This window comes from Bos indicus, chromosome 4 (genome assembly GCF_029378745.1).
Source record: "Bos indicus isolate NIAB-ARS_2022 breed Sahiwal x Tharparkar chromosome 4, NIAB-ARS_B.indTharparkar_mat_pri_1.0, whole genome shotgun sequence".
Taxonomy (NCBI): Eukaryota; Metazoa; Chordata; class Mammalia; order Artiodactyla; family Bovidae; genus Bos; species Bos indicus.
Genome location: NC_091763.1, coordinates 68,811,174 through 68,834,452, shown reverse-complemented (window position 1 = coordinate 68,834,452; position 23,279 = coordinate 68,811,174). Strand labels below are relative to the sequence as shown.

Below are 23,279 nucleotides of genomic sequence, written 5' to 3'. Positions count from 1 at the left end.
AGCCAACAGGCATCAAGGTATGCCCTCTCTGCAACCCTGACTTCTGCTTTAACAATGAGCATGAACATACCACACAGGAAAGCTGCTCTGTCCATCCTCTGAACATACGTGCACACAAGTGTCGGTGTCTCTGCCCTCACTCACATCCCCCACATCCTCTGCTCTCTCGCATACATACACCATGATACACCTGACCAGCTGGGCAGCCACCAAAGAGGCCAAAAGAGACTAGGAAATCACTTCTTGACTAAAACTCCCCTTTAACAGAAAGAATCCACCACCCTGTCATAGAAGTTCCTGTCCAAAGCTTTTTTTCCTCTTTAAAAAAAGACAAAGGATTATCAAGAGGATAATCAAAGATTTCTCCGTAGGATGATTTACTTATGCATTAGAAACAAACGTATTTTCTACAAGGAAATGTGAACTGGCACATAAGCATCTTGGGAATGGGAATGACTCTGTTTTTCATGCAGTGGAAGTACACAAAACGTTTTCTTTTTGTCTTTGATGTACAGCTGATGAAAGAGTGAGAAGCCAAACACAGTGTGCAATCTAAATATTATGAACTAGAAGCAGTGACATTTCAATTTTCCATAAGAGATTATCAGCTTCTAAATCAAAGTCTACATAAAGGAAGTTTTAACAGAATTTCCTATGTTGTACTTCAAAATTTCAGACAATCAAGTGTCCTGTCACTTTGTGTGTTAACATTAAGTGAAACACCACAGATTCTAAAAACCAAAAGAAAAGAAAAAAGATAGTCTCTCTTATTCTAAAGGCAAGACAGTACTTTCGAGTCTACAATGCAGCACATTCAACAACATGTATATTTTGATATATAGTAGGGATCTGCCGCAAATCATTCCAGAAAAAACATTTTTTTCCATCCAACGACAAAGAAATACTTAAGTTAGGTGAAAACCTTTCCTACACTCAAACAAATACTGAGATTTGAAAAGAGGCAACTATTTCCTGGCAAACAATTCAAGTTTATTCAAGCAAAAAAAAAAAGTTCAGTAAGATGAGAAGATAAGAAAAAGAAAGGTTGTAGGAGTTGTAATTCCCTACTTCTGGACTGTGTCAAGAATATGGGTTACATGGAGAGAGCCCCACCCATTCACCCTACTTAAATGAAGTAATAAACACAGACAAAATGCTGGCGTACCTTTCAGTGGCCTTTCCTTCTATCGCAGCTCCATCTCGCTTGATCTTTCAGGGCCTGTATTCTAAGACCTCAGCCGTGAGGTCTAAGAGTCAACTTCAAACTTTCTCTTAGGAATTGAGTCTCTTCCACTGAAGGAAATTCAATTCCATCTAGATAGCTCCTTGAGACGTGCCTTCGGGGACCCCGACGATTAGCTCACAAATCTAGGAATACTTCACACCTCCAAGCTTCTCATGTTCATGAATTGGCATTGCCAATTCATACAACTGCCAAGTGCATGGGGTGGCCAATCAGCCCCCTGCATCCTTAGCATCTGCTTCTTGGGATGCTTGGGTTGCCAGAGTACTGCTAACCCCTCAATTATAAAGGAAAGTAGTGTCAAAGCTCACAGGTCCGGAAAAAACACACAATGATAGTGATAGCTGGAATGTCACCACTCTACTGGCCACAACTGCTCCATATCTAATGACTATATACATTCGGTACATTATAACAGTCTCTAATTTGCACTACAGAAAAGGCATGTTTACTAGACAGATAAGACAGACATGTGTGTCCAGTTATTCAAATCATCTTGCCTTCCATGTGATGACTTCAAGACTGAAATAATTGACTAACAAAATTTGGCCACGACTCAAAAGCTGGCAGGAAAAAAACAAACCTTATTGCCAATCTGACACTTACCACAAAAGCCTTTAGGAGCCAAACTAATTAGAGTCCCTTCAATTACATTAGCTAATTGAATGGATAAGCACAGACAGACAGCATGGATCAGTGAAAGGAACACTAATTTAGAAGGCAGAGACCCGGGTTTAGCTACAGCTCAGCCACTAAGTCATGTGTGCTTTTGTGCAAATCACTTAACCTCTCTGACTTTAGTTTCTGAACCTACAAAATAAGAAAACTGACTCAGGTTATCTTTAAGGGTTTCTACCTCCAAAGTAGAAAGATAACTCTGGCAAGGAAATTTTTCCATATTGAGTAAATTTAAATGCTAGGAAGGTACTGCCTCTGTGAAAAAGGACTGATAGGATAGGAAGCATCTGCAGCGACTCAGGACTCTTCTGCACCTCCACATGTGTGGGTGGTCACTGATCTGGCTGACTCTGAACCATGGCTTTGCTCTGTCATGCGCATTCCAGAAATTCTTGACAATTTCAACTGCCTCCTTCTTACACCACTGTGAATTAAGATGACCTTACTAAAGGGCAACTCATTCCAGTATTCTTGCCTGGGAAATCCCATGGACAGAGAAGCCTAGTGGGCTACAGTCCATGGGGGTCACAAAACAAACACAGCTTAGCAACTAAACAACAACAATTTTTCCATTATCTCAATTTTGATTACAGGAGATTGGTTCCCTTCAAACTATCTAGTTTTTAAGCATTTCTGCAATCAGATTCATCCATATGCTAGTAAGTACAATGGCAGGTGTACAATATAAAGAGTAGATGACTGGACAGATGGAAGACAAAATCTGCTTTGCTGGGTAGGGGGGCGGGGCATGATGGGCATCAGGGTCCACAGTAATCTGAAGTAACTGTGGATTTTTTCTACAGTTACATTACTTTCCTTTTTACATTATATTTTACATTACATTACACATTACATTTCCTTTTTACATTATCAGTGGAAGGAGACAACAATTAACCTAGCTATTTTACATAAAGAGAAAAATCTCGCTGTCTCTTCTAGACAAAACAGTCACATAAGTCAAGCTCTTAGCACTGCTTCCAAATAAACTAAGTGGGACAGAGATATTTGCAAAGAGACAAGATGAAAATGACCTTGGTTAAACATGCCACTCTGTGTATTTTCATCTTTCCAAATAGAAAAGCATATTGTTGCTTCAAAATTGCACCACCCTTAAAAAAATTGACTGAAATGGTTTGTGCCTACATCTTGAAACATCTGGTCAACAATGATGAAGCCCACTCAGCAAGAGGCGTTTAAAGTTCCCATTTAACGAGACCTGAGTGGATGCCAGATTAGATCCCAAGAGACTTTCTTAACCAAACATGGTCAGCCTTATAATCTAGGAACAACAAGATGGCTTCCAAGTTTTTAGAGAGAATCCAATTAAGCCTCATTCAACCGGAAAATTCACACAGAAATGGTTGCATAAGTCTCAAAACTTTTGGTACCAATCAGAGGCATCTCCAAGGAAATTGCTAGACAATGAAAATGAAAATAAAGCACAAGTCACATGCCCCTGATACTAATGCTTAAAAAGAGAAACTGCTATCTTCTGTGTCCAGGACACAAGGCACTCTGCAGAATGTATTTTTAAGCAGGGATGCGGTCAAATTCCTCTTTGTCTCCTAATTTGGTTTTAACTTTTATCATCATTCTTTGACTTAAAAACATGTCTAAATTCTCTTCCAAGCAACTCTGGACTCAGTGACTCAGTCAGGACAGTGGTACACTTCTATGTGTGATATTGGGGATGAAGATTTGGGAGAAATACAGTATAGATACTAAAGCAACAACCATAACAGTAGTAACAGCAGTGGCAGCAATAATAGCACTTCCCATGTGCCAGGTTTTCTAGAACTAAAATGAAGGTACTATTACTAATTGACATTTTATGAGACACTTTAAGTATTGATAGAAAGACATTAATCTGTCTAAAGTCACTCAGAGCTGAGATTTGAGACCAGACAGTCAAGTTCCTAAGTTTGTGCTTTTAAACCACTACATTCACCATTTATTGATTCATAATTTCTAAAACCCAAAGGGCTGACGATTACCAGGGTTACATTCTTATAATAGATGCTATAAGTTGCAAAGATGCATTCAGGGTTAAACCTGTAGCCCGCCAGACTCCTCTGTCCATGGGATTTCCCAGGCAAGAATACTAGAGTGGGTTGCCATTTCCTCCTCCAGGGGATCTTCCCAATTCAGAGATCGAAACAGGGTCTCCTGCACTTCAGGCTGATTCTTTATCAGCTGAGCCACCAGGGAAGCCCAGGTTAAACCTGAGTTTCCAACAGAAATAAAGACATAACAAAGGGTTACTGCAAGAGGAAGGCATAGGTTTGTTTTGTTTTGTTTTTTTATGGGAATGACCACAAATAACATATTAAACCAGTTGTAAATGTCCCAATTCGTTAACATGTAAAGGTACAAATTTCCTTCATAACCCAGTAGCGTTTTTTACTACTAGGTACAGCTGGAAGGAAACCCTCCAGGGTGGTCACATCCAAAGCACTTCTGCACCTGGAGCTACAGGCGACCACCTTGCACCTTGAGGGGAGGGAGGGCTGGGCTGCGGAAAGGGGAGCCAAGACACAGACAGAAATGAATCTGCTTACATCTGTACCCAACATTCAACTATGCTTAGGTTCAGACCACTCCCCAACTCTTCAGTTACATGAAACAACAAATTCTCAGTTTTTGCTTTTTAAAAATTGAAGCAGCACTTCTTCAAGATGTTCAAAGATCTTTAAAACCAAGTGATTGCTTTTTGATCCTTCAGATATGTCTAGTTTGGTACTTTCTCTTCCCGCAAATTTCCTACTGAAAGCACAGTTGACATTAGAAATCAACTAGCCATGCTTTCCACAAACTTTGAGGAAAAAAAATTATGTTTCCTTTGGCTGCCATTTCATAGACTTCCCTTGAGATAGTAACATTAAGGGAAGAAAGGGACATCTGTCCTTAAAATGTAAGCACCAACTCAAATATACTCTGAATTTTTGAATTCTTAATCCATCCATTGTACTACTGTGGATAATAGCCAGAGGTTTCAAGGTTTTCACCTGCATTTTCCCATCTAATCCCAAATCTTATCTTCATCTTTTAGTGGTAAAATGAAACTCACTTTTCCCTTTATCAAACATTTAAAACTAAATACAGCTATGAAATAATACTGACATTTTAACATATCAGATGTCATCCATCCAAATTAACACTATCTTTTAAAGTAGGACTCTTAAGAAATCACACTTGTTTGAATGACACTGCCACTGTTCAAAATGGTTTTTAAGCTGCCAGCATAAATCATTTATCAACAAATGTTTTCATTTTATGATATTTATGACAGAATATTCCCCCTCAGGCCCAAAGCTTTTTTACTTTTCACCCCTCTCCCTTCATTCATCTAAATTTCACGTCCTCCAGCCCTCCACTGCTGTTACAATCAATACACACAGGACTCCTTGGAGTCAAGACTCTGAGGGGAAGCAGAGATAGAATGTGGGAAAAGAGGAGCCTGCCTTCCAGGCTTGCCACCTTAGACTGAAGCATCTAAGAACCTTTCCCACCGCGTGCAGTGGTCAGGGGTGGGAGCTGCAGGCACGAAGCTAGGACATGTCTTCACTATTCACTACTCTGGGAGGGGCAGCTACCCAGAACCCAACGTCTTTCCTTCCTCATACCCACTTCAGTGTCTCAAGGAAGACAGAAAGAAGGGAAATCTAATGACTGAGCCTGCGCCCTAGAACCCTCTGATTTCTATTCAGGAGTCTGAGAGACCTTGTCTACATGACTTTCATTTCAGACTACAGCATTTCTGTTTGCAGGTCAGCAAACCTTAAAAGCAATATTTATGTAGTTTTCTATGAGAAATGAAATGGCTCTTAACAGTTACTTATTATTTTTCCCCTCAAAACCTGCTTCAGCACTTCATTATTGTCAAAATGCAATTTTAATAGAAACTCCCTCCTAATTTTAGTCTGGCTATCTACGACACATCTAAAACATTGCCACATTCAACCTGTTTTATTCTCCACAGCACTAGGTGCTCTGCTAGACATACTGGTTCAGTTCAGTTCAGTCGCTCAGTCGTGTCCGACCCTTTGCAACCCCATGGACTGCAGCAGGCCAGGCCTCCCTGTCCATCACCAACTCCCGGAGTTCACTCAAACTCATGTCCATCAAGTCAGTGATGTCATCCAACCATCTCATCCTCTGTTGTCCCCTTCTCCTCCCACTCTTAATCTTTCCCAGCATCAGGGTCTTTTCAAATGAGTCAACTCTTTGCATCAGGTGGCCAAAGTACTGGAGTTTCAGCTTCAACATCAGTCCTTCCAAAGAAGGACATGAGAATTGAGTCATACTGGTACTCAATCTCTATTTGTTGACCTGATGTAGAAATCTCTAGAAACTAGAGAGGGAGCCTTCCACTTTTATTTATTATTTTTTTCCCCTCTACCCTCAGCTTTACTCAGACCCAAAGTATCAACACTCACTAGGTGAACTGCTATTGACAAAAAATACTGCCATCATTGTAGAGACTTTCACTTTTAAAGAACACTGCTCCTTTGTCTCCATTATTCATCTGGATAAATCCTGCTTGTTCTTGCACTATCTGCCTACACTGCTAGTCTTCAGCGAACAGCCCTAACTGCCCTCTAAACCAATGTAATACAGGTTTTTTTTTACTGAAAACTGAGGAGACGCTACTTTTTCTTTTGACATCGAAATTTGGAATAACATATTTGTGTGATCTGATTATCTAATACCTCCTGCTCCTCCCCAAAGGCAAAATTGTAACTATTTTGTTCTAGGCTATAATACCCATACCCAGCACAAAGAAAGTACTCAAGAAACATCAATCAAAGTAGCAAATAAATGAAGGTCCTATCCCTTGTTTTGCTGCTGCTGCTGCTGCTAAGTCACTTCAGTCGTGTCCGACTCAGTGCGACCCCAGAGACAGCAGCCCATCAGGCTCCCCGTCCCTGGGATTCTCCAGGCAAGAACACTGGAGTGGGTTGCCACCCCAGTGTTGTCTCCACTTCTCCAGTGCATGAAAGTGAAAAGTGAAAGTGAAGTCACTCAGTCGTGTCCGACTCTTTGTGACCCCATGGACTGCAGCCTACCAGGCTCCTCCATCCATGGGATTTTTCAGGCAAGAGTACTGGAGTGGGTTGCCACTGCCTGCTCCCTTGTTTTGCTAGGAGAGTCTAAGGTAGCCTTAATCTGCAGTGATCAAAGTAACTTCTCTTCACAAAGAAGAGATTCTGACATGTCATGTGAATAGAGAGCATTAGAAAAGGAATGACAGCTCTGCACAGCAGAGGGGAAACAAAGACTTCTAGGAACTAACTTAGACCTAACACACACAGTACTTACCATGCCAAGCATGACTTTAAGCTTTTTACAAATATGAATTCATGTAATCCTCATACTAACTCTCTGAGAAAGGTTGTTATTATTCTTAGGAGGAAACAGAGATATAGACACTAAATCTCTCTCCTGGGATTGCAGACACTAAGTGGTAAAGTCATGTTCCAGGTTCCCAAAACTCTTGCAGTATTGGTTTCCTGTGGCTGCCGCAACAAGTTCCCATAAGCGTGGTGGCTTAAAACACAGAACCTTATTCTCACAACTCTGGAGGCCAGAAGGACGAAATCAAGGTGTAGGCACCACCATGCTATCTCCACAGGAAGAGCCTCCTCTGCCTCTCCTAGCTTCTGGTAGCCCCGGCTGCTCCTTAGCTTGCTGCAGCATTAACTCTGAAGTCAGCAAGGACCTGCCATAGCCTGCCCTTATGTCTCTCTCTAAGGATGCTCATCACTGCCTTTAGGGCCCATGCAAAGTCCAGGAGGACCTCATCTCAAGATATACAACCTAATTGCATCTGCAAAGACCTTGTTTCCAATTAAGGTCACTGTCACAAGTACTGGGGTTAGAATGTGGACATTTATCTTTTTTTTCCAATAACTTTATTGTGATATATAATTTGCCCACATAAAGTATATAATTTGATGGTTTTCAGGGTATTTTCAGATATGTGCAACCATTATAATTTTAGAACTTTGTATCACTTCAAGAAAAAAATCCCATATCCATTAGCTCTCTCTCTGTCTTGTGCCTGCCTCCCTCTTTCCCACCCAGCACTGCTGCTGCTGCTGCTAAGTCGCTTCAGTCGTGTCTGACTCTGTGCGACCCCATAGATGGCAGCCCACAAGGCCCTGCTGTACCTGGGATTCTCCAGGCAAGAACACTGGAGTGGGTTGCCATTTCCTCCTCCAATGCATAAAAGTGAAAAGTGAAAGTGAAGTAGCTCAGTCAAGCAACCACAAACCCACTTTGATTTCTCTGTTCTGGATTTTCATGTGTCACTGCCTCATTCCTATTTATGGTGGAATAATATATCATCATATGCATATACCATATTTTTTTATCACTGATGGGACATCTAGGTTGTTTCTGTCTTTTGGCTATAAATGAATAATGTTGCCACTCATCTACAAGTTCCTGTGTGGGCATGTGTTTTCATTCTCTTTCATATATACCTAGGAGTAGAATTACATTCTCATCAGCAGTGTGTGATAGATAGTTCAGTTTGTTCACACTTGTCATCTGACTCTGTGATTCTAGCCAACCTAGGGGGTGGAAATCTCATTGTGATTCTGACTGCATTTCTCTAATGACAAAAGATACTGGCATCTTTTCATGTGTTTATTGCCTGTCTGAATACCTTCTTTGTGGAAATGTCTATTCAGATCCATTGCCCACTTAATTAAGTCACTTGTCTTTCTGTTTGAGTTGCACGGCTTCTTTACACATGCTAGATACAAGTCCTTATCAGATACATGATTTCAGTTCAGTTCAGTTGCTCAGTAGTGTACGACTCTTTGAGACCCCATGGACTGCAGCATGCCAGGCCTCCCCGTCCATCACTAACTACCAGAGTTTACTCAAACTCAACTCCATTGAGTCGGTGATGCCATCCAACCAACTCATCCTCTGTCGTCCCCTTCTCCTGCATTCAATCTTTCCCAGCATCAGGGTCTTTTCAAATGAGTCAGTTCTTTGCATCAAGTGGCCAAAGTACTGGAGTTTCAGCTTCAGCATTAGTCCTTCCAATGACTATTCAGGACTGATTTCCTTTACAATTGACTGGTTTGATCTCCTTGCAGTCCAAGGGACTCTCAAGAGTCTTCTCCAACACCACAGTTCAAAAGCATCAATTCTTTGGCGCTCAGCTTTTTTCACAGTCCAACTCTCACATCCATACATGACTACTGGAAAAACCACAGCCTTGAATAGATGGACCTTTGTTGGCAAAGTAATGTCTCTGCTTTTTAATATGCTGTCTAGGTTGGTCATAGCTTTTATTCCAAGGAGCAAGAGTCTTTTAATTTCATGGCTGCAGTCACCATCTGCAATGATTCTGGAGCCCAAAAAAATAAAGTCAGCCACTGTTTCCACTGTTTCCCCATTTATTTGCCATGAAGTGATGGGACCAGATGCCTTGATCTTAGTTTTCTGAATGTTGAGTTTTAAGCCAACTTTTTCACTCTCCTCTTTCACTTTCATCAAGAGGCTCTTTAGTTCTTCTTCCCTTTCTACTATAGGGGTGGTGTCATTTGCATATCTGAGGTTATCAATATTTCTCCCGGCAATCTTGATTCCAGCTTGTGCTTCATCCAGTCCAGCATTTCGTATGATGTACTCTGCATAGAAGTTAAATAAGCAGTGTGACAATATACAGCCTTGATGTACTCATTTCCTGATTTAGAACCAGTCTGTTGTTCCATATCCAGTTCTAACTGTTGCTTCTTGACCTACAAACAGATTTCTCATGAGCCAGGTCAGGTGGAATGGTATTCCCATCTCCTGAAGAATTTTCCACAGTTTGCTGTGATCCACACAAAGGCTTTGGCATAGTCAACAAAGCAGAAATAGATGTTTTTCAGGAACTCTCTTGCTTTTTTGATGGTCCAATGGATGTTGACAATTTGATCTCTGGTTCCTCTGCCTTTTCTAAATCCAGCTTAAACATCTGGAAGTTCATGGTTCACATACTGTTGAAGCCTGGCTTGGAGAATTTTGAGCATTATTTTACTAGTGCTGTGAGATGAGTGCATTTCTGCATTAGTTTGAACATTCTTTGGCATGGCCTTTCTTTGGGATTGGAATGAAAACTGACCTTTTCCAGTCCTGTGGCCACTGATGAGTTTCCACATTTGCTGGCATATTGAGTGCAGCACTTTTACAGCATCATCTTTTAGGATTTGAAATAGCTCAACTGGAATTCCATCACCTCCACTAGCTTTGTTCGTAGTGATGCTTCCTAAGGCCCACTTGACTTCACATTCCAGGATGTCTGGCTCTAGGTGAGTGATCACGCCACTGTGATTATCTGGGTCATGAAGATCTTTTTTGTACAGTTCTTCTGTGTATTCTTGCCACCTCTTCTTAATATCTTCTGCTTCTGTTAGGTCCATAACCATATAAATACCAAATAAAGGACCATTTCTGTCCTTTATTGAGCCCATCTTGGCATGAAAAGTTCTCTTAGTATCTCTAATTTTCTTGAAGAGATCTCTAGTCTTTCCTACTCTATTGTTTTCCTCTATTTCTTTGCACTGATCACTGAGGAAGGCTTTCTTATCTCTCCTTGCTGTTCTTTGGAACTCTGCATTGAAATGGGTATATCTTTCCTTTTCTCCTTTGCCTTTCGCTTCTCTTCTTTTCACAACTATTTGTAAGGCCTCCTCAGACAGCCATTTTGCCATTTTTGCATTTCTTTTTTTGGCGGATGGTCTTGATCACTGCCTCCTGTACAATGTCACGAACCTCTGTCCATAGTTCTTCAGGCACTCTGTCTATCAGATCTAATCCCTGTAATCTATTTGCACTTCCACTGTATAATCATAAGGGATTTGATTTAGGTCATATCTGAATGGTCAGGTGGTTTTCCCTACTTTCTTCAATTTAAGTCTGAATTTGGCAATAAGGGGTTCATGATCTGAGCCACAGTCAGCTCCTGGTCTTGTTTTTGCTGGCTGTATAGAGCTTCTCCGGAGAAGGCAATGGCACCCCACTCCAGTGCTCTTGCCTGGAGAATCCCATGGACAGAGGAGCCTGGAGGGCTGCAGTCCATGGGGTTGCTGAGAGCCAGGCACGACAGAGCGACTTCACTTTCACTTTTCACTTTCATGCATTGGAGAAGGAAATGGCAACCCACTCCAGTGTTCTTGCCTAGAGAATCCCAGGGACGCAGGAGCCTGGTGGGCTGCCGTCTATGGGGTCGCACAGAGTTGGACACAATTGAAGCGACTTAGCAGCAGCATAGAGCTTCTCCATCTTTGGCTGCAAAGAATATAATCAATCTGATTTCTGTATTGACCATCTGGTGATGTCCATATGTACAGTCTTCTCTTGTATTGTTGGAAGAGGGTATTTACTATAACCAGTGCATTCTCGTGACAAAACTCTATTAGCCTTTGCCCTGCTTCATTCTGTACTCCAAGGCCAAATTTGCCTGTTACTCCAGATATTTCTTGATACATGATTTGCAGATATTTAATCCCATTCTGTGGGTTATCTTTTCACTTTCTTGCTGGTGTTCTTTGGAGCACAAAAGTTTTTAATTTTGATGAAGTCTTTTTTTTTTTTTTTTTATTCTGTTGCTCATGATCTTGGGTATCATACCTAAAGTCCTTTGCCAAATCCAGTGTCATAAAGATTTACCCTCAGGTTTTCTTTTAAGAGTTTTCTAAGTTACTTCTTTGGGGGGCTACTGTTCAACCTACTGTATACTCACTAACTATATTATCTATCATAATAGATAACTATTAATTACTTCCAACAAATTTCATGGGTGCAGAACAACACAATTTAGTAGGGTGTGGTATATAATCATTACTGCCCTGACATCATCTAATCCAAAAGAAATCTAGGCATTTTATTGTCTAGTAGTCTAGGTTGTAGACAGGTTAACAGGTGCTTATTTCAGAATCATCAAGGAAGACACCAAAAATACACTTAAAAATGTCTCATACATAAATTTCATTAGTTAGTGACTAACTCCAAAGTCAAAGACAGACCTTTTTTCAGATCCTGGCTCTTGCCATTCACTCACCATGTAACCTTGGGGATGTTACTTAACTTCTCCAAGCATCAGTTTCCTGAAAATACTTCTGTTGTGAAGATAAAATTAGATAATATGTACAAAATATTTAGTAAGAGACCTGACACATAGTAGGTACTCATTAAATATTGTTTCTTCTCTCTCCCTTTTAAAATGTAAATGTCTCCTTCATTCAAGTATAAGTCTTATTGTTAAGGTAACCTTCCTTCACATCTACCCAAAATTAGCAACACTAAAAAAATCAGAATTTTGTTAGGGAATGCCTCACTCTCTTCAGAGTATGAGGCAATTTAGGCAGAGCATCAAAAAGCTCCAGCAATCTGGGAAGCAGCAGCAAAGAGATTCACAAAAGGATGATGAACATTTCAGTTCTCCACAGGCAAGCTGTTCAGTACTACAGGAACAGAGGGAAGAGTAAGGGCATTAGAAACAATCTGAAAGGCCCTAAGCATCTGGTTTGCCAGTCCATGGTAAATCAGCTTCCATTCAATTTCTACCTCTCTATTACTAGAAGGGGTAGGAAGAGGAAGAGGAATTCATGGGATTTTTCATGAACACACACACACACACACACACACACACGAAAACACCTGGAACATTAGCTCCAAAATGCCAAAAGAATTTCCTATTGTTACTTTGATTAAATTCTGTATTTAATAGATTTTTCCTCTGTTTAGAGATTATGTACCATTGTTATTTTTACAAATAAATACATAAACTATTGGAAAGTGCCAACATCAAATAGATGTGTTATCCCAAAAAGTAATATTCAACTCCTGAAAATACAATTAATTCACCCCAGACTGAGTATCAACTTGGAACTCCTGTCCACCCTTAAATATGGTAATGGCCAACCTGTCCCAGAACAAAGAACTGACCAAACCTCTCCAACAAGTCTAAGTCCCTTAGCTACTTAAGAGCATCAGTAACCTGCTGCACTGGTAGCACACTGTCAGCACCCAGAGACTATATGGGCATACGCAGCCGCAACCCCACCCTGAAAAGTCCCAACAGGATACTCACACATCCTTAGACAGCACTGCAGCCACCCCCATCTGGCACACAAACCTCAAGGGAGGAGGAGACAGAAGATATCCAAGTTACGTAAACCTGCTCTTTGCATACACACTGCGTCTTCTCAGTATTTATTTCAAGTCTGTTATCCAGAAGTTTATTTGTTCTCTAACTGTTTTCTATATTTCTCAGTATTTTTTAGTATTCACCCAGCTCTGGGATTGCATCCAGTTCTCAATTACCACTCTACACCTTGTTCAAGAAGAATTTCCTGCATATCTTGTGGGGGAACCTCTAAATTTGGTTACTAGTACACAGTCTCCTGTGTGTGTGTGTGTGTGTGTGTATGTGTGTGTACATGTATTTTACATATTATATAAATATACATATGTAATCTCACATATAAAGAAATAAAATTAACAATGAGTTAACTTTACAAATCCATCATGTATACTTCCAAGCAGCTATTACTTACTTGAATGTCAAATATCAAAATCTGAAAAACATTTTTAAACATCAATATCTTAAAAGAAATTTAAGAAAAGGCCTTACCTGTTCACCTGCATCTAGAAACTCTTTGCAAGCATCAGGGAACACATCATAAATAATAAGTGGATAGCCATGTTTCATGAGATTTTTTGCCATTGGATTCCCCATGTTGCCAACTCCAATGAATCCAACTGGAGTCTTAGAAGCCATTGACCTAGAACACACTGATTTCAACACATTATTTTTAACAGGAGCAGACAATGTTTTATTTTAAATATTTTAAATATTCACTTCTGAATATACAGTTCTCTAGGAATAATCATAAATTTTTCTACCTCTACAACATCCCTTTACTATTTTAACAATAAACTTAATAATGTTACCATGTACCTATTATTTACATTGCCTGTTAAGTGAAGTATCCTAAATTCTCTTATCTATATTATCTTCTTTAAAAATGTGTACAAAAAAACTGGAAGTATTCAATAAAACCTGTATCTTGGACAAGCACCAAGAATGGAAAAACTTTTTAGCTTCCCACCTTCACATTTATTGAAACTACTTCCTCCAATGGTATAAAAAAAACAATTGAATAAAATGTTAAACCCAGAAGAATGTATTTCAACTTAAAAGTGACCAGTTTATAAACGGGGTCCTAGGTGAGACCAGGGGGACACTTCCACGGGCTTTCCATGACAACGGAAACAGTCTCAGGACCTTGGGCTAACAACTCCAGGCACTTTCAGAGAAGAGACATTTTCACTCACAGAAAAAGAAAACTGTTCTTAAAAATCTGTATGTAGCTTTTGATTTTATTTTCTTTCTTTTCATAAAAGACTTTGTGAAGTCACACTGGGGCATACAACTCAAGGTAATGCTTTTTGCAAGACAGCAGAGAAGCTCCGCATTAGATGGTGTTACTACTCCATTCAAGAAGTATTTACTGCATGAAGTTCTATGATATGGTCCTTGCCCTCCAAAAGTTCACACTCCAGTGAAAGAAGAAAGCAAAATAATTCCACTTGCCTTTTCTCCTATCATTTCCCAGCTTTATTATTTCTTTTTCTTTCAAGGACTCCAGTTTTAAAACTGTGTAGTGTTTAGTAAAGTGTATAATGACTAATCACAGTAACACTTTTTAAGTTTCAGATCCTCTCAACTGATGGATCCCTGCTCTTCTTTCAACTTAATCTCAATGTAATGAGATTTCCTAAAAGCAGATTATTTGAAGCCCTAATGCTTAAGAAAAAGAGGTCATCTTGGGTCAGAAGCATGTTTAATTCCTACGAACTCCATGTCTGTCTCTACCATTTCCATTAAAGATGGGTGTGCTTTCTATGCATCACCACCTTACTAGTGCTGAGTTTAACATTCTGGGCATGACAGGAGTCCTGTGCCTAACTTTCTGGTTCACAAGGGGTTTAATGACAGAGAAATGACTCTTCACTGAATTTTTATTTTGATATTAAGTATACTTTGTAAGAGAACTCTCATAAATACTAGTAACTAGCATGCCTGACTACTGTGTTAAGCTTGAAAAGGTATAATTTAACTAAAAACATTAGAAACTAGAAATATTATTATTTAAATGCAGTTAATTTTAACAGGCAACTCACTCTAAGTCAAACAATAACTATGGCAAAGTAGAACCATGATTTATTTACACATTCAATAAACATGAAGCAATCATTTGTACCATGCCAGATGCCATCAAAGACACAAGTGACATACAGTCCTTGCTTTCAACCAGCTTAAAACACAAGAAGACAACTAGGTACACAGACACTAAAACATGAAAGCAAAAGATAAAGTACGAAAAACAATGCTGATACTAAAAGAGAACTTGAAAAAAAACAGCATTTGAGCTAAGTATTTTAGGATGGGTAGGCTTTCAAATGGAATGAGAGTAGAAACAAAGGGAGTTCCATACAAAAAAGGAATGAGTATGCATATGAGTGTATACAAGCAAATAGGAAAGTCAAGCAAACATGAATAATAAAAGTTAATAGTTGTGGCAATTTTATTACATGCCAGACACTGTACTAAGCACTTGATAAATAGCACTGTCATTACATCCCATCATTAAGCCTATCTTCCAGTTCAGGTCCCTGACACTTAGTTTAAATAAAATGCACAGATTCAAGTTGTTGTAATGCCAAGATTCAAATCCAGCCAATCTGACTCTAGGTTCTTCATTTTTAACTGCCATCCACTCTTCCTACAGGACCCACACAGAAACAAAAGAGCAAGATTAAGATTGAAAGAAAAAAATGCAACCATAACATGGCTGGAAAGTATGCTATAAACAATTTGACTGTATTTTGGCAATCCACTCCAGTATTTTTGCCTGGAGAATCTCATGGACAGAGGAGCCTGGTGGGCTACAGCCCATGGAGCTGCACAGAGTCGGACACCATAGAGCAACTAACACTTTCACTTTCTGTAAGCAAGTAGCGGTACCACAAACTGAATGTTTGGTGACCCCCAAATTTCTATGTTGAAAAAATAACCTCCAATGTGAGGGTATTTGGAGGTGGGAGCTTGAGGCAATGATTATTAGATCCTGACAGAAGAACCCTCAGGATGGCATTAATGCCTTTACAAAAGAGGCCGCAGGGAGTGCCCTTGTCTCCTTCCACCCTGTGAGGACACAGTGAAAAGATGGCTGTCCTTGAACCAAGAAGTGAGCCCTCACTTGACACTAAATATACCAACACGCTGATTCTGGACTTCCCAACCTCCAGAACTGTAAGAAATAGTTTTCTATTGTTTATAAGCCACCCAGTCTGTGGTATTTATTTATAGCAGCCCAAACAGACTAAAACAGGTAGTTACTGAAAGGGCTGAGCAAGATAAATGACCTGATCAAACCCATGCTTTAAAAGGAGAGAAACAGAGCAGCAGTGTACAAAAACTAAACTGTAAGAGCAGCCTGGAGGCAGAAAGACCAATATAAAAGTGACTATCTAAAGTCTCAGTCCATTCCAGCTGCTGTAACAAATAAACCATAGACTGTGTGGCTTGCTGCTGCTGCTAAGTCGCTTCAGTCGTGTCCGACTCTGCGACCCCAAAGACGGCAGCCCACCAGACTTCCCCGCCCCTGGGATTCTCCAGCCAAGGAGATTGTGTGGCTTAAATGACAGGTTATTTATTTCTAACAGACCTGGAGCTGGGGCAGTCCAAGATGAGGTAGGCAACAGATTCAGTATCCATGAGAACCCACTTCCTGGCTTGTAGATGACCCATTTTCTTGTATCTCTGGAGAGCAGAGAGAGAACACAGGCTCTCCTGCCTCTGTTTAGGACACTAATCCCATTCATGAGGGCTCCAACCTTATAACCCAGTTATTTCCCAAAGGCCTCAGCTCCTAATACTATCACAGTGGGGATTAGGATTTCAACACATGAATTTTGGAGGGCTGCGAACATTCAGTCCACAGTTAAGTTCAGAACTAATAAAGGGTGGTGCCATAGAAAATACAGATAGGAAAAATATTTCAAATATAGTAATAAAAGGACACAGTAATAGGCCTCATTATAATGTAATAATGGAAGAAATACTGGAAGAAAAGACTTTAAAAACAAAGCAATAAACTATCCAAAACACAATACAGAGAGAGAAAAAAGAATTAAAAAAAAACAAAACAAAAACATCAGTGAGCCGTGAGACAGCTTCAACCAGCCAAATACACAACAAAACTGGAATCCTCAAAGGAGAGGAAAGCAAACTGGGGACAGGAAGAGTGTGTGAAGACCTAATGGGAAAATTTTCCAAATCTGATGAAAACCATAAACCCCACGCATTCAAGCTCAATGAACTCCAACACAAGAAACATGAAAAAAACTGCAACAAGACATGTCATAATCAAAACGTTGAAAAGCAACCAGCAGAAAAAAAGGCATTACGTACAGAGGAGCAAGAATCAAAATGAGTGAGAAAATAGGAGAGCACCATCTTTAAAGGACTGAAACAAAAAATGACTGTCAAGCTAGGATTTATCTAGCCAGTGACAGTATACGATTATAGAAACCTGCGTATGCAGGGGTATGAGGAAATCGGCAGGAAACGGGTGAATGGATATGTTCTCTACCTTGATTGTCATGATGGTTTCCCACATGTCGAAACCCATCAAACTCTCCATGTTAAAGATGTGTAGTTTATTGTAGGTCAACTATATCGCAATAAAGCTGTTTTTAAAAAGTCAACATGTTCACAAAAAAACAACCAAGAGAAGACATTCCTCAGTCCAAAGATACTAAAGTGATATATCAACCAAATGCAACATGTGAAATATGGATGGATCTGGATTGGGGAGGTGCCAAGGAAGCATTAAGACATTCTAAGGAAAATTATGAAATTTTATATATAAGCTGTACATTAGGATGATATCGGGAAGTTCTAATTGCCTTGTTGTTGTTGTTTAGTCACTAAGTCATATCTGACTCCTTGCAACCCCATGAACTGCAGTCCGCCAGGCTCCACTGTCCATGGAATTGTCCCAAGCAAGAATACTGGAGTGGGTTGCCATTTCCTTTTGCAACCCTGACCTTGGGATCTTTGCATCTTCCTGACCTAGGGATCGAACACACGTCTCCTATTGGCAGGTAGATTCTCTACCGTTGAGCCACCAGGGCAGTCTGCTAATTGAGATAGTGGTAATTTGGTTATGTAGGAGACAGTTTTTAAGAGATTCGTGCTGAATCATTTAGGGTTGAAAGTGTCATGGCGTCTGCATTTTACCTTCAAATAATACACATGGGATATGAACATATTGGAAAGAAATAAAGCAGACCTGGCAAAAGGTTAACAACTATTGACACTAAGCAAAGAGTACATAGATGTTTGTGGCATTATTCTTTCAATACTTTATGTTTGAAGTTTTTCATGAAAAAAACACAGGGGGAAAACTTACCAAATCTATATACAAAAAAAAAAAAAATCAAAAACATGACCAAACACAAATAACTAGGAAGAACACTTGAAACACAAGATAGATATAGGGCTATTTTACTTTATATGCAAATAACTTTAAAATCTATAAGAAAAATTTAAATAACCCATTGTTTTAAAGTATGCCAAAATCACAAAATGACAGTTAACAGAATATACCCAAAAAAAACTTTTAAAAAATGTTCAACTTCTGTCATAATTAGAATAATGCAAACAAAACAACATAGTATCATTTTTACCTATCAGCTGGACAAATGTGTTTCTCTGATAAAATGCATAACTGGTTATTCCTGATAAAAACATATACTCTTGTACACAATAGAATTGTATTTTATATCAATCCTAGACAGCAATTTGAAAAAAAGATCTACATTTGAACCTTACTATAAAATTTAAATTTAAAATGTGCATACTCTTTGAAACAGTAATTACATTTCTAGGAATATACACTATATGTAAGGGGTCAGCACACTTTTTCCTAAAGGGTGAGGGGTAAACAATTTCAGTTTGGGGCCATAGGCCTCTGTCACAACTATTCAACTCATCCACTACATTTTCAAAGCAGCCATAGACAATATAAAAACAAGTAGTTGTGCTTATTTTCCAATATAGCTTTATTTACAAAAACAGGTTCAGCTGTTGGGCCACAGTGTGCTGACTCCTACTATATATAAACTCTGAAAAACACAAAAATGGGGATAAAAATCAATGCTAAAACAAAAGATAATGATAAAATAGATCCAGCAAAGAATTAATTTAATTGGTATTGCAGCAACCATTAAACAAACATTTTAGGTTTACTCTCCAAATCCTTTCCTCCCGGACCTAGAGTCAAGCTCCACATTATTTAAACCACTTATGTACTGCCATCTCTCTGAACTGACTGTTCACAGACTGGTAACACTGAGTAAAAGATTTAGAGAAGCTCTGAAAAATATGAACATGTACTAGGAAATGAAATACAGATTAAAGAAACGATCGTATCTAATCAGCAAACCTCTGTGATTCTCAATACCACCACATAGGAGGAAGAAATAGCCAGAAAATTTGGCAAAGTTAAACTCTAAATTGATAGCTGTAAATTTACAGGTTATGACCTCTTTCTCCAATGGGACATGGACAAAATTACCCATATCTTGTTAACACTGTGAACCCAAATCAGGCTACTCCAAGTATAAAAATGCAAAAATTGGTAAGAGGTTAATTATTTTATATTTCCAAAAGTTTTTTTTCCCTTGCATCAAAGTAATTCATTGTAGAAAAGTGGAAAATATGAAAAAGGTGCTTCCCTAGTGGCTCAGTGATAAAGAATCTGCTTGCCAATGCAGGAGACACAGGTTAGATCCCTGGGTCATGAAGATCCCCTACAGAAGGAAATGGCAACACTCCAGTATTTTTGCCTGGAGAATCCCATGGACAGATGAGCCTGGTGTGCTACAGTCCACGGGGCAACAAAGAGTCAGACATGACTTAGCAACTGAACAACAACTAATAAAGTCATAAGGGAAAAAGTTAATTTCACTACACAAAAACAACCAGTTAGCTTTTTGTATAGCCCGACCAGTCTTCTGAATGCATTTTTTACATTATATCATGAGACATGTTGTATATACAACTTGGTGTCCTACTTTATCACATATTATGTCATGAGCATTCCTTTTGCTTTAATGCTAATTATTATTAGACTAAGAATAGTGACTCTATAAAGGCCTTTATTATTTGGATCAAGTTATTTTAGAAATACAGTTGACCTCTGAACAAGTGGGGGTTTTGTGATGCTCCTCACAAAATCCAAATATAATTTGTAGTTGGTCCTCGACATCCATGGTTCCAAATCTGCAGATTAAACCAACTGTAGTACAAATTCATTGAAAAAAATCCATTTGTAAGCTGACCCTTGCAGTTCAAACCCATTTTGTTCAAAGGTCAAATGTATTTTCCTTATGCAATTTTAAGGTCAACTTTTGGTCCCAAGGTCATGTGCAGCTTCTCAGAGCTTCATGTGCAACCCTAGAAGCTAATATAAAGAGAAAAAAAATGCCATTAGTCTTATTTACACAAGGAGTTAAAGCAGATTTCATACACACACAGCGTCAATAATAAAGAAATGTATTCCCATATCTGTCTATAATTCTGGCTAATTTTCCCATTCCAGTTTTGCTCAGGTGGTCACTTTAAGATGATCTGTTACAAATTTATTTTTACTTGTACTTGTTAGTGAATCACAATGGCTGTAGAGGGTCAACATCTGTAATTTTTTTGTCTGTACAAAGAAGTCTGAAACTAAATTTAATTGCCTTTAAGATAAAACACAAAACTTACTTTTATTAAATGGTGATGCAATAGTAATGTATGGCTAGTTTAATGCTTCTCATTTTTTTATTTCCTTTTTAATGCTTTAAATATTAAAATTAAGATATGCTATTAACCAGTAACTACTAGATCTTATTTTTTTCAAACTGTACAGTAAATAACTGTACAGATCTTTATAATATTACCATCCACATGATATAAACATGTTGAACATAACATGGAGGCAAACAGCCTACAGAATTTAGAACACTAAATAATGTTACTATTTGAACTTGGCTGTTTTTCTTAATGTCCCTAGACTCCAAATTGGCATGTAATTTTTAAGACTCCAACATCAAAAAAGTTAACACTTCTGTAGTAAATTAACAAAAACATTTAAAACAATTCAAGAGTAAGAATACTGAAGCATTTTAAACAATCATCACACACACATCAAAAAAAAAAATTCAAAATTTGTCATATATCTATATTATTACAATGTATTTGGGTAAACAACATTATATGCCAAAGTAGTCTATCAACGTTTCAAGGTAGGCCTTTCCAGTCTAGAGAAGCATTTATTATAGTCAAAGGCCTCTGACTCCTCTTCCATGAATTTTAAGAACTTTCGTAACTCTAAAAGGTACTTCAAGGGTTCATTAAAATATCATTAGAACACCTTGTAAAACCACTAAACAGCCACATATGCCTTCTTTGACTAATCAAAACTGAAAGAATCACACATTCATCTGAAAACTGGTGCTACATTTACTACTGCAGAAAAGTGTTGGGTTTTTTTTAGTATCTCCAACATGGGAGGCATTGTCTGTAGTTCAATAGATGTAGATCAAGCAGTGGTTATACTCAAGTTTGACAAATTCTGTGAGTTTGTATCTTATTAGTGTGATTCTGTATCAGACATCTGTTTTCTCTCATCACAGGGAGCTTTCTTTTTTCAAACCAGGGAGGAAATCCACTCTTCTGCTTAGGTTTTTACTGAGGGATAGAAAGGGAGTCTGTTAAGAACTCAATTCTCAGCCTGCTATATTTTTTTTCAGTGAGGATCAGAAAAAATTAATACCAAGGCTTTCTCAAAACTCTCAAGTATGAAAGTGTTAAACAGTACACTGTCAAAACTAAAAAATTTTACAAGAAGACAATGGCAGTGTCCGCACAAATCAACCAATTTTTCAATTAAACAGGAATCCTGCTGTAGAAGAAACATGCAGGAATCAGGAAGAACCAAGGACTACTTTCTAGATCCTGTTGTAATATCCTAATTCACTTATCCGAGAGGCTTTAGGTTCTTTCCTCTGAAAAATGAAAAGACTATTAGTTCTCTGTGGGTCTAAAAAAACCTGTTTCTTCCTAAATCGATGGTTAGCTTCCATAAGTTATAATGATACGGAAGGTGGAAGGGGACGGAAGCAGGATAGCGTCAGGCCACAATTTTAAGGACACAAAGTATTCTGGTAAATAAATTGACAGAAGTGCCATCTTCAGGTGGCACAGTTACAGAGAACTTGGAGGGCTGGGGGGAAGGGTAAGGAGCCCGCCTGGCCACCCAAAGGTGACTTAAAACTTTGCTGGAAAGACTGATCGTCTGGCTTGTATAGACTCCATTTGTGTAAAAACATCTGAAACAGTTAAGGTAGTTTAACAAAAATCAGGTCCTGCGGCCAGACGGCGCGCCCACCCGGGGCGTTGAAAGGCCAGCCAGCGCTGCAAGGCCAGGGGTCGCCGGCGTAGGTACGGGGTCGCCCGTGGGGCTGGGCCCTCCAATTGTCCTCAAACTCCTAACTCTAAAGAGGCACGAATCGGACCCAAACACTCCTCCCTTTATCCCAAGCTCTTCGCATTACTAAGTCCCAGAAGGATGCTAATCCCTATTCATATAGATCCAGGTGGGGAGAGTTCAGAGACGCACTGGCGGCGCGAGCCGCGGCCGCAGGAAAGCCTAGGCCTTGGAATGAGCCAAAATGTTGGGTTTTAAGCCCCGATCTAATCGCAGCGCCTCCGGTGAAAAAAACCTCTTCCGATCAGGGAGCGAGAAGCGGGCGACTGGAGGAGGGACGGGGGAAGAAGGAGCGAGGTCCTTACCCGCTGCAAGGCTGGCCACTGCCGGAGGCTGCCGGCGGCTCCAATACCGGAGGCCGGAGGCGGCTCCACGGAGCCGTAAGGAGGCTGCCATGCTGCCCCCGCCCCGCCTCCCCACAGTGACCTCCGCGCCTCCCCGCTCACCCACTGACTGGCAGGGTGCGTGGTACGGCGGGCGGGCTCGGCTGCGGCGTGGGGCCGCTGGCGCATGCGCTCTGCTGCTCGGGGGGGGGGGGGGGGGGGACACCTACCCGGGAGGGGAGGAGCACGGAGCCGAGAGGCGTGGCCCGGCGGGACAAGCGCCGTCAATCACCTTACAGACAGGGAAAGAGATCAATCAGAAATCCCAGGTCTCTCCGCCCTTTGTGAACCACCAATAGGAGGGCGCATACCTCCATGACCCCGCCCCCCAAGTTCCTCCCTTATTTACGGACTGCGGGTTGG

At 39.8% G+C, this 23,279-nt stretch overlaps 1 protein-coding gene and 1 non-coding gene across 3 annotated transcripts in view; both read right to left on the bottom strand.

Annotated features, from left to right (window-relative positions):
- The window catches only part of HIBADH (3-hydroxyisobutyrate dehydrogenase), a 108,300-nt gene extending 85,303 nt beyond the window's left edge, over nucleotides 1-22,997 (bottom strand). Inside the window, exons 1-2 of one of the 2 annotated variants that reach the window (XM_019958843.2) lie at nucleotides 22,839-22,997; nucleotides 13,560-13,720 (exon numbers count right to left, since the gene is read on the bottom strand). In XM_019958843.2, coding sequence (XP_019814402.1) covers nucleotides 13,560-13,720; nucleotides 22,839-22,929 — 252 coding nt within the window. In that variant the 5' untranslated portion in view covers nucleotides 22,930-22,997. Of the gene's footprint in view, nucleotides 1-13,559; nucleotides 13,721-22,838 lie in introns of those variants that run through there. The other variant, XM_070787905.1, reaches the window with a different exon arrangement.
- On the bottom strand, nucleotides 6,329-6,399 carry LOC139182839 (small nucleolar RNA SNORD56). The gene has a single exon (XR_011566407.1). It is a non-coding gene; the product is annotated as a small nucleolar RNA SNORD56 (small nucleolar RNA).
- Nucleotides 22,998-23,279: the final 282 nt, after the last annotated feature.